This window comes from Anguilla anguilla, chromosome 3, assembly GCF_013347855.1.
Source record: "Anguilla anguilla isolate fAngAng1 chromosome 3, fAngAng1.pri, whole genome shotgun sequence".
Lineage (NCBI taxonomy): Eukaryota > Metazoa > Chordata > Actinopteri > Anguilliformes > Anguillidae > Anguilla > Anguilla anguilla.
In genome coordinates, this window is record NC_049203.1 from 32,326,177 (window position 1) to 32,338,853 (window position 12,677).

The window sequence follows — 12,677 nt, forward strand, 5'->3', positions numbered from 1 at the left end:
TGTATTTATTGTTGTGGATTCAAACAAGGGGAATTGAGAGCGTCAACCTATGGCTTCATTCAATCAACCAATCAATCAATTTTTATTTGTATAGCGCTTTTAACAAAGGAGCTTTGTCACAAAGCAGCTTTACAGAGAACCGGCTCCCAAAGAGTAAGCCTAGAGCAAACGTGGCAAGGAAAAACTCCCTGACTGATAGCAGGAAGAAATTTTGAGCAGAACCGGACTCAGAGGGGGAACCCATCTGCCACGGGCAGGCACCGGTTTGTTATGGAAAATCAACAGTGGCAGGAGGTGGGGGTGCCCAGCTGGTCTAGCTGGTCTAGGGCTGGAGCTCCGGGCCGGCGGGGGTGCTCAGCAAACTTGGGCTAGAGCTCCGGGCAGGTGCCCAGAGCCAAGGAAAACGAGAAAAGAAACATTGTTAGGGGGTTCAAATGGTAGATTAGCAAGCAGAGCAGAAGAGGCAGAGGTGCCTGCGGGTGATAAGGAAAACCCCGGCAGAATAAAGCTATGGCAGCATAGCTAAGGGAAAAGAGCATTGCAGTAATCTAATCTTGAAGTAACAAAAGCATGAACTAGCCTTTCTGCATCATGTAAGGACCGTATTTTCTGAATTTTAGAGATATTTCTCATGATAAAAAGCAACCCTAGAGATGTTTTTAATATGCATATCAAATGCAAAATCTGGATTAAAGGTAACACCAAGATCTTTGATTACAGCACTTGAGGTAATGGAGGTTCCATCAATGTTAAGCATATAGTCAGATAGTTTGCATCTCAGGGACTTGGGCCCCACTACCATTATCTCGGTCTTATCGGAGTTTAGCAAGAGAAAATTTTGGGTCATCCATTCCTTTATGTCTATAAGACAGGCTTTGATCTTTGACAGCTGGACAACTTCATCAGGTTTAACTGATAGATACAACTGGGTGTCATCTGCATAGCAATGGAAATTAATGCCATGTTTGTGAATAACTTGTCCCAGGGGGACAGAGGAGCAAAGGCCCAAGCACAGATCCTTGTGGTACTCCATATCTAACCCTGGATTGATAAGAGGAATCATTATTAAAATGCACAAATTGATATCGGTCTGATAGGTATGATCTGAACCAAGAGAGTGCCTGTCCACGGAGGCCTACAAGATTTTCAAGTCTATCCAGAAGGATGAGGTGAGCAACTGTGTCAAATGCTTCATTGAATGGAAACCGACAGTACATAAAAGCTGAAATAAATCTGTCTCTTAGCTATTATTTTGAAATGACCTCTTATGGAAATAAAGTAGATACTGTAATTGACTTAACACAGGAAATGCATGGTAACATGAAATATGAGGAGTTGTGAAAAATTGAGTTTGAATGTCTTTAGCTTAGGTGTATATAAACTTATGGCCTCAACTGTACATAAACACTATAAAATATCACTTTTCCTCTTTGTGCAAATAAACGTGGACTGACTGACTATGTGCAGGGGCTGAAATAACTGTCAAACAGGTGGGGGTGTTCTTCATCCATTTCACTGGTGAAGTGTACTGCTCATTAAACATTTACATTTCAAAAACTTGCTCTTATTGTTTGTGTAGGCTAATGGATATGTTAACTTTACAATATTTAAAAAGTTCAAACTCACAATGAAAATAAAATGATCCATTTTAAAACATTCAATTTATTTGTGGTTTATCAGAAATTATTGTCATGGCTGCAAAAGTCAGTTGAAAAATAGGAACAATGGACAGGATCTATCCGTTATGTACAGCATTTTCCACATTTGGGAAGAATACAATATATCTCAGTAATTGTATTATTTTCTACAGTCTTTTATGTGCATCTTCATCAAAGGTGCTAATAATTCTGAACCTGACTGTAGACAGAGTGGCATGCAAAAGTGGTAGGCACCGCCGGTCAAACACTCTGTTGAATCTGATAAACTAACACAACTTCTGCAGGGTACAAACTTAAACATGACATATTTCTGAATATTTTAATATTTCTCAGCATATTTCTAAAACCTGACTTTAAAAATTCAAAAAAATAAAACCTTTTCTCTTTTGCCTTTTGTTCTCTACAGAGATTGTGTCAACTTCTCTTCACTTAGAAAATCAACAAAAACATGCAGTTTGACCAGGGGGATCAAAGTTTTTTAAACTACTCACCAGCATACCTCCCCAAGTCCCTGCTGTGTTTTAAATTCAGAAAGCATATAAGCCATAAACATATGATATTTTAAATATATTTAAAATACAGCATCAAATGCATTTGCAAAAGGTTTTAATTTAATTTAATGCCAGCAAGTCATTTCACAAGATCAACCAGCTCTTCTTAAGGGATATTTAAGCAAGTCTCATTAAAGAAATATACGTTTTAAGAAGTTGAAATACACTAAATCACAAACAAATATTCAATTAAGAGAGCCATGCTGATTTATGTGGTTGAGGTATACAGTATTTTGGCTCACCCAGATTAACACCAGTAAAGCAATTGAGCAGGATTAAGCAGTGTTAAGCAATTGTATTCCCTCGTCCACTACTGTCTTCAGTCTGGTCGTCTGCAGGTGATTTTGTATACATGACAGCAGAACTGGTTATGCTTTTTCTGTTCAATGTGAATAATTGTTTCCAGGTCAAAGAATAACTTGTGACTGTACGTCTGAAACAAAAATAAAGTACATAGACCATTAGTGTAATCCGCATCCCACACTTGTGCAATGCATATACTGTGCAGTGAACATAACCACAATCGCTTTAAAATACTATGAACACAGATAATGAACAAAAAAAAATACATTTTGTAGCTCAGGTGTTTGTACAAGAAATGGTAGACTAGTCCTTACCACATCCCAGGATTCCACTAGAGGGACTTTCTTCTTAAACATCCCAGTCTGGTTGTCATGGAGACAAACATGGGCCTTCCCTTCCTCCTCCGTATTCATCACTTCCACAACTGCAAGTAGGTCAAGCTCATCTTCATATTCCACCATCCTGAACGTCTAAGAAAAATCACGTAATCAGATTTCTGTGGAGTATTAAGTATTTTGCTTCCAGAGACCCTCTCTAAATAACCACACTTCGGTCAAAGTAGGGGTGGAACATGGCCTCCTCAGACCCTGGGTAACAGCATCCCTAATACTGTCGAACACTATGATTTTTTCTATTTTTGTAATAAATGTCACGTCAAAACTCCAGTGACCATATATTTGATTTTTTTTTTAAAGGACAAGGGGCATGCGGGCGTTATAAACATAATACTAGGCTATTTGTTTGTATTATAAGAATCCCCTCAGATGCAACAAACAGCGGAAATATCTGAGTGGTGAAGGAATAAGTGTAGTCTTACCTGATGCGACTGGTATGGGATTAAGTTAACCCCTATGCACACATGCCAAATCTGGCCAATCCTTGCCCTATTTAAAGCTTTATAACTCCAGATGTGAGCATCATAGAGACTTGAAAAATGGCTTAAATGAAGCAAGACATCTGTACCATTTACAATATAAATTAGTTTATATTCATAATTTAGGAAGAAATAAAGATCTAAGAAGCAAAAAGTAAGCAGTGTATCCAGTGTCTCCAAATCTGTCCAAAATATCTAAATTATGCATGGCTGTAAATCACAACATAATCATGTATTTCACTGCAAATCAACTGTTTTGACTGAAGAAACGAACTGTTCTGCATCATTTTCAGGTGTGCATTACAAGCTTTCCATCAGTACAGTGGCCTAAAATATCTAGGGGTCCTGAAACATCCAAAATCTCTCCAAAAATGAATTAAATGCATTTTGTCCATTATAAAGAATATACATGTGCCCCTTATGAAGGTTTAAGATGAAACATTGATACCAGATAAAAAAATAATGCAAAAACACAATATTCAACTGTCCACCACATTTTGGCAATATTCTAGCTGCGGTATTAAACACAAACACTACTTAAAAAACCAACAAACACTTACGTTACACAATATGAAATATCTTCATTATAAAATACCACTAACCTATTAAAAGACACTTAATTTCAAAAATAATGTATATAACTGAAAGTGTTCAGTAGATAGAGAGAGAATCAATGCTGCTGTTCATCAGTTCTAACTTAGTCCAGAAAACAGTTTATCAGCTAGATCTATCATCAAACATATGCCTCAAGAATAATATTTTCCAAAAAATGACGAAAGTCATTGAGAAAATTTTGCCAGTTGCAGTGTCTTAATGCGTAATGCAGCTATAATGAGACAAAACTTTCGGTTTCTCCAAGCTATAAAACGCTATTTTAAAAGTGAAATTAGACATATTGTACATTGTTAGAAAGCTTATTATGTCATCTATTGGATCGGTTAATTGTCGATCAAGCCAGATTGTACTACAAACGACAACAACACCGTAAACAACGTGTGGTATTATGCACAGCTATTTTGGAAGGTACCCAAGCGTCACAATGAGCATATATTTCACAAACAAAGATATACAGTGAGCACCATAATTCATTGGACAGTGACACATTTTTTGTTATTTTGGTTCTGTACTCTAGCACTTTGAGTTTGAAAGGATACAATGACAATGAGGTTGAAGTGCAGACTTTCAGCTTTAATTTGAGGGTATTTTCATCCATATCGGATGAACCATTTAGAAATGACAGCACCTTTTGTACATGGTCCCCCCATTTTAAGGTACTACAAGTATTTGTTGAATTGGCTTCACAGATGTGTTTCTTTAGTATATTCATTTGTGTCCTTAGTGAATGCAGAAGAGAGCTGTTGATGTCTAGTCTTGATTCTAGACTTTGCAATTGCCTTTGGAGGTTGTTGTTGGGGTGTGACAACATGAGGAAGACAGCAGTGTCGATGCAAATTAAGCTGGCCATCATAAGGCTCATAAATAAAAATCAATAAATCAGGAACATTGCAAAAACCCTGGGCCCAAGTCAACAGTTTGGTTCATCATTAACAAGAAAAAAAACAACTGGGGAACTCAATTATGTCAAAAGACCCGGTAGACCGAGGAAGACCACTGTAGTGGATGACCGGAGAATACTCTCTATGGTGAAGAAAACCCCCCTGACAACAGCACAACAGATCAAAAACACTCTCCTGGATGCAGGTGTAGATGTGTCAAAGTCTACCATACGCAGAAGACTACACCAGCAGGACTACAGAGGGTACACTACAAGATGCAAACCACTGATAAGCCTGAAGAACAGAAAGGCGAGATTACAGTTTGCTAAAAAGCACCTAAAAGAGCCTCAAGAGTTCTGGAACAAAGTCTTGTGGACAGATGAGACAAAGATTAACATGTACCAGAGTGATTGAAAGAGGAAAGTGTGGAGAAAATAAGGAAATACCCATGATCCAAAGCATACCACCTCATCCGTGAAACATGGTGGAGGGGGTGTTATGGCTTGGGCCTGTATGGCTGCCAGTGGAACGGGCTCACTTGTCTTCATCGATGATGTGACTGCAGACAGAAGTAGAACAATGAATTCTGAAGTCTACAGAAATATTTTGTCTGCTCAGATAAAACCAAATGCCTCCAAACTCATTGGACGGCACTTCATCATGCAACAAGACAAGGACCCGAAACATACTGCTAGAGCATCGAAGGGGTTTTTGATGGGCAAAAAGTGGAAAATCCTTGACTGGCCGAGTCAATCACCGGATCTGAATCCAATTGAACATGCATTTTACATGCTGAAGAGGAGACTGAAGGCAAAAAGTCCCTGAAACAAGCAGGAACTGAAGATGGCTGCAGTACAGGCCTGGCAGAGCATCACCAGGGAAGATACCCAGTGTCCGGTGATGTCTATGTGTCGCAGACTTCAAGCAGCCATTGCATGCAAAGGATATGCGACCAAATATTAAAAATGATTACTTTATTCTAAATTATGTTAAACTGTCCAATATTTTTTGATGCCCAAAAATGGGGGGGACTATGTACAAAAGGTTCTATAATTTCTAAACGGTTCATCCGTTATGTATGAAAATACCCTCAAATTAAAGCTGACAGTCTGCACTTCAACCTCACTGTCATTGTATCCTTTCAAACTCAAAGTGCTAGAGTACAGACCCAAAATAACAAAAAATGTGTCACCGTCCAATGAATTATGGTGCTCACTGTATATCCAAGACAATATATGACCACTCAGTCTCGAAAAAAGACATCTCTACATGTAAAACTAATGGTAAGGTTGTATATTTATTCAATATCTAGTCCCAGATATTGACTGTAGAATGACATGACATTTTAAAAAACTTTTCTCGTTTATTTCGTTATTCAGTGAGCAGCGTTCCATTTAACAGAAGCAAAAGAGCGACAATGGTGGCACTGCGAAACTCCGTATTCGGCATAGTTGTAGTGTATCGTCTACTTATGAAACTAAAACAACGCGTTTCTGTTTTTAACTTGTTCTTTGGTTGCAGCAGCACTGAATGTCTGAGTTCAGTAATCTGGGCACGCCGGTGTGCCGACCACTAGGGGGCTTGCGCGAAGGGGTTAATTATGGGATCATTCCTATCATTATGTAATATTATTTCAGAAGTAAAATAAAGAGTTAATATTATATAAGATTTTAACAATTTTTCTTACAGTAATCCCCCTTGGCCAGGGGATCCTGGGGCAGAAAACCGCTTGGCGACAGGTATGAAAGTTCCCATCACTAGGCCACTTCAAAACTTGCGGCCATGTTCTCGCCCATTGTGTGAGCATGAGTGAGTTCTTCTGCGATTGGCTAGTTTAAGCAGCTTTGCATGAGTGAAAAAACAGGGTCAATCAGAAGCAAAAAGTAATATTTTGAAACAGGGAACTACTTATATTTTCAGCATGCCCATGTGAACATTATTTTTGTAACAATTTAAATATTTTATTTTTTCTTAGTCAAAATATATTTGAATATCAAATCCACATTTGACAGCCCCATCGGTAATGAATTCTCTGATGGGTGGTTGATGGCATACCCAATCATATGCTGTGCCACCTTATTGCCAGCCACTCTACACTTGCACAGTCCAGATTTCATGCCAGGCTGTGAGAACCACTCATACACCACGGTGGTACACCCAGCAGCCAGTCTTACAAAAATATTTTCATCAATATTTTAGATTGGTTCATGCGTATTTTCTTCAGCCATGTGTGGCATTCGGTCTGGCGTGAACCAGATTGGTCTCGGCTGCGCCGGCAACCAAGGGTGTTTCCCAGAACTGCCGCATCTCCCTCCCAGGGGTGTCATGCTGGCGTGTGACACCATGCTTTTGTAATCATGGATTTTGTGCATAAACTTTATATTCATTTCAAGCCCTCGCTAGCTTCACATGTTAATTGGAGACATTTTAATCTACTGATAATATTTTGGAGAAAACTACTCCTTGCCTGGCATGGAAAATCCACATGCAAAACTACAGACCTGCTAAAACACCCAACTGATATTTATACGCAAGTGATTTTATTCCCATTCTCTTCAAGTTTACAAAACTGAGATAAAAGGCTGACAAGACTTAGAAACAGTTCCATGATATCTCAATACCTCTTGCCCTGGGTCGTCATCCAGTTGATGATACCTCCTCTTTACGACTCGGCCAGAAGAAGTGACACTGTCCTTGGATGCAGTCTGCTGTGAGGGGAGAGAGGACTTTAATTGTCTGTCAACTCCTGGCTGACAAAAAATGTGCACATAAAGAGCTAAGCAAATGTGAGAATGTGTACTGACAGTAGACCTGATACAGTATGACTAGGAGGTTTAATTGATACAGCCAGCTATAAAGCACAAGAACTGGAACTACAAAATCATAGGACTTAAGGATTTCCAAACAATATGCTACCATCCACTGTACAAAGGTGCTACCTACTAAGCAGGTTATTGAATACAGGATATAATCTGATGAAAAATACTTTAAATATTCTCAGATATACTACATGGTGAAAAGTATGTGGACACCTGACATCCAACATCCCATCCAAAATTATGGGCATTAATATGGAGTTAGCCCAACCTTTGCTGCTGTAACAACCTCCACTCTTCTGGGAAGGCTTTATACTAGATGTTGTAGAATTGGAGCTTCCATTCAGCCAGATTAACAAGAATTTAAACAAGAAAAAGAACAAACTCAGAATGGCTATTCACAGGCATTGTGAATGGGCATTGAAATGTAAAAGTATGCCCAAGCCTTAATTGGTAAAAGCCTTGTATGCTTACATTCAGGCTTTAACAGAATCTTGGGAAGATAAGTAAAAACCTATGATTTAAAAGCATAAAAACCCACAAGGGGCCCCTTGGGTACAGCAGTAGTCCTTGTTAAACTGAGATTGTGAGAATTTCAGTCAATATTGGACATATGGATATGTATCCCCATCTCAGTATTAATAGTGACTCCTCCAATCACGTAGTACAGTCCTTCAGTGCAATAGCTATGTATCAGTCAGAGAATTCAGAGTATGTCACAGCGGTTGCTTAAAAAAAAAGTGTCTAGTTCAGCTGGACCTTGGATACAACCTGTGGGGAACATTGTCTGTCAGAAACAGGAACCTTTGACCTAGGAATTTTTGTTCATAAATGGTGCTGGATCCTCTTTACACATAGGTTCCAGAAGATACTTCCTCATTATCTGAAGTAAAAATTTGGCTAAATCGTCAGCTAAAATGTCATAATAGTCACAGCCAGACGTACGAGTTGACTTCACTAAATAACATTATCTCTTACAAAAAGCATAGTCATCAGAGCAACTTTGAGTTCATTTAATAAACAAAACTGATTTGTGACAGCACATAATAGTTGTATGCTGCCATCTATGTTAATACAAATTCAGTTTCATTCTGATAACTCCTATGTTATCCATATGTAATAAGCCAACTAGCCATCAAGCTATAATCAGGGGTTAAATTGGGGGTGGCCACCCACCTTTGGTAAATAAATCATTTTGACCGGCAGTTTTACAAATAACTATGACAATCCAGTCCATTTTTCGTAAGCTCCAGTCCATGCATTCCCTCTAGCCAGTTACTCGCTCAACCAATCAAAAATTTTAAAAAATTTAAAAAAACTCAGGAGGAACAGTCGTTTATATAGACAGGCACAGAAAGAAAAATATTCTTGATTGTCCTGATTGTTTGGAAGCGGACACGGTAGGTAATTTCATAAACATGTAATTTCATCTATGCAACATTTTAAAGAGAGATGAATAAACAGCCCTCACGAACACCGGCTATTATTAACGGCAACTTAGATTGCTTCAGCAAAATCAGCAGGTTGCTGGTCAGCAGCTAAGCTAGGATTGAATATTTCCCACATACATAACGTTTTATTCAGCGGCGACAGGTGAGCTGAGAATTGGTGGAGCGGAAAACTTTCCTTTAAACTAATCATTCATCTCAACCTGTTTTCATTAGTAATTTTTCCTTTATTATCAAGTGTGCCAACGATCAGACTAATCAAATGGCAAGTAGCCTAACACACAGCGTCTTCATACCGTGTTAGGGGGATTAAATCATAAATTCAATTTATCCTTTTAAAATCCGTTTTAATCACCAAGTAGTCTACACTTAACAAACAAGATACACCAGTCTGTTATCTATTGTGTTAGCTTTTAGAATAACCAGCGAAAACAAAACCTACACTTAAGTTTTGTTTACAATCTACGCATTGCAGATATTTGCCATGAATTTGAGTGCGGAGAAAGAAGTGCATGTATCCACAAATAATGTTGATTAAAAATGTGCGCAATTTCATACTGCAAATGAAAATAAATGTAGGCTATAAGGCCTAGGCTACTAGCTAAAACTGCCTATTTGGGGAGAGCTGGCTATATGATAGTATTGCTATTGAGTAGCCTATTTTGTGCATTAATTGCATTGATACTCAAGGAAAATCAGGGGAAGATTCCGCCACTGCTTAGTGATTAAAACGGATTTTTCTAAATCGCATTTATCATTTAATTTCCCTAACACAATGCAAAGAAGCTGTGTGTCCCTTTCCAATTGCTTAGTCAGATCGTTTGCATGCTTGTTAATCACTGAAAATGAATTAAAACAGTTTGAGATCAATGATTAGTTTAAAGGAAAGTTTTGCGCATCACCAATTTTCAGCTCACCAGTCGCCGCTGGTTTTACTTTGTTTCAATTCGACAGTTTAAGAAAGATGGATAAAGGAGGAAGAAAGGGAGGACAAAAGAGGAGGATGACCGATTATTTTCGTGGGAAAAAATTGTTTTTCAAAATTAATGACACTCAATAAACTTGAATTATTTTATGTAAAAGCTTGCATACAAGTATACATTCTTTTTAAAGGAGTACCATGGTGGTTGAACGTGACACTTCCCAGTTGTCTTCAGGCAACAACGAAACAAATGTGCATAATTTTTTATTATTCATCCATTTCAATGTACTTTAAAACGTATTTTTCTAAGCCTAAATTTCCCACGATAAAAATTCACCCGAACCGTCTGGGCGTGGTAATGAGAACTGTCAGTTAGCTATGATTGACAGACCGTGCCCCGTTTCCATAGCTACCCCCATGGTACACTCTCTTTGGGAGACTGAATTTTCACAAGCTAGCTAGCTTAGTAGGGCTAGTATATCAAGTATCGGTAGATAGCTAAGGTAAGGACGTTGACTTATATCCAATTATAATTTTTGATATCTAGCTAGCCAAGTTAAGATAAAAGCACAACTATAACGTCCTCATAAAAGCAAACTAGCAAGCTAACGTTATCGATAACATTGTCTTATGAAAGCAAACCTCTTAGCTAGCTAACGTTAGCTAGCTAGCTAAATGAATATAACCAGAAATAATCTAAAGGCACTCTAATTTAAGTGAACCTAACGTTAGTCAAATATTTGCATTGTCTGAACAGCAGGACGGTGTGTGCTGTCAGATTTCTTTACGGGGCGTGGAAATGGGAGTAGTTACTGTATTAGTGACGTAGCAAAACGACAACTTTCTCAACCGGTTGAAAATAGGACGATGAATTTAAAACGCATATTTCTCCAAAAATACAGAACGGACATATTTAATACTTTGCTCATTGTGTTTCTTCAATGCCTCTTGTGCAAATAGCACATAAAACCAAGAAAGTGTGAAAATCACCATGGTACTCCTTTAAAACATTGTTTTCCTTAATTAAAATTATGTGCACATAAAAGATACATTAAAGATACAACTATTTTGAGCTGAGACATTCATTGGTTTGTACCTTTTTTCACCCACCTACCACCGGATCTCAGGGTCCACCCACCTCCCAAATCCCAATTTAACCCCTGGCTATAATATACACCAATCAGCCACAACATTAAAACCACCTGCATTTTTCTGCTTTAATATTATTTTCTCTGTTTGTAATCAAACAATTCACGTGGTCAAAGTGCAGACTCAGACCTTTTATACATTTTGGTTTCACCATGTAGTAATTCCACCACTTTTTATACGTAGTCCCCCATTTCAGTGTTTTAGACAAATTAACATGATGTCAAATAAAAGAGTCATGTTTTGTATTTGGTTGCACATCCTTTGCATGCCATGACTTCCTGATGTCTGTGACCTATCAACATCATCAGAGTCTGGATATCTTATTGTCAGGTTGTCCTACAAGCGATACAAAAACTCTTTGCATTTAAATGGATCTCTATGGGAATTGAGGGGTGGGACTAGATTCAGCTGTAAATTATGCTGATACAGTATGGAACACATTTGGGAGCAACAATAGCTCAGCCGCGAAGTGGTAGGCCACACAAGCTCACAGAACAGGACCGCCGATTGCTGAACCATGTAGCGCATAAAGATCATCTGTCCTCAGTTGCAACACTCACTACAGAGTGAAAAAACAACCTCTGGAAAAAAACGTCAGCGCAAGAACTATTTGTCAAGAGCTTCACGTAATGGGTTTCCATGGCTGAGCAGTCGTACACAAGCCTAAAATCAGCATGTACAATGCAAAGTGTCGGCTGGAGTGGTGTAAAGCATACTACCATTGGACTCTGGAACAGTGGAAACACATTCTCTGGAGTAATTAATAACACTTCACTATCTGGCACTCTGACGGATGAATCTGGGTTAGGCGGAATGCATACAGTTGTATCACCTGTACTGGCCCAAATAGTGCCAACTGTAAAGTTTGGAGGAGGTGGAATAATGGTCTCAGGCTGTTTTTCTTGGTTTGGGCTAGACCCCTTAGTTCCAGTCAAGGGAAATCTTAATACTACAGCATAAAATTACATTCAAGAGAATTGTGCACTTCCAATATTGTTGCAACAGTTTGGGGAAGGCCCTTTACTGTTTCAGCATGACAATGCCCCCTTGCACAAAGCAAGGTTCATAAAAAAACGGTTTGCTGGGTTTGGTGTGGAAGAACTTGACTGGCCTGTACAGAGCCCTGACCCCTACCCCATCAAACACCTTGGGGATAAATTGGAAATTGAAAATAAATTGGCTGAATGGAAGTGAATCCCCGCGGCCATGTTCCAAAATCTATGAAAAAGCCTTCCCAGAAGAGTGGAGGCTGTTACAGCAGCAAAGGAAGGTCCAACTACATATTAATGCCTATGGTTGTGGAATGAGATGTTCAACAAGTACATATGAGTGTGATGTTCACGTGCCCACATATTTTTGGAAATGCAGTGTATATTAGAATGAACATTTGGCAACTGATATCGCCGCTTTACACATTCACTTTGTGGTAGCAGATGATTTTCGCCATTTCTTGGAAAATA

At 38.6% G+C, this 12,677-nt stretch overlaps 1 protein-coding gene across 3 annotated transcripts in view; it reads right to left on the reverse strand.

Annotated features, from left to right (window-relative positions):
* Positions 1–1,642: 1,642 nt before the first annotated feature.
* Positions 1,643–12,677, reverse strand: part of dcaf17 (ddb1 and cul4 associated factor 17) — a 30,230-nt gene continuing 19,195 nt past the window's right edge. For 2 of the 3 annotated variants that reach the window (XM_035411016.1, XM_035411018.1), the window contains 3 exons: positions 7,504–7,590; positions 2,827–2,982; positions 1,643–2,642 (listed from right to left, as the gene is read on the reverse strand). In XM_035411016.1, the coding sequence (XP_035266907.1) occupies positions 2,529–2,642; positions 2,827–2,982; positions 7,504–7,590 (357 nt within the window). In that variant the 3' untranslated portion in view covers positions 1,643–2,528. The remainder of the gene's footprint in view (positions 2,643–2,826; positions 2,983–7,503; positions 7,591–12,677) is intronic. The other variant, XM_035411017.1, reaches the window with a different exon arrangement.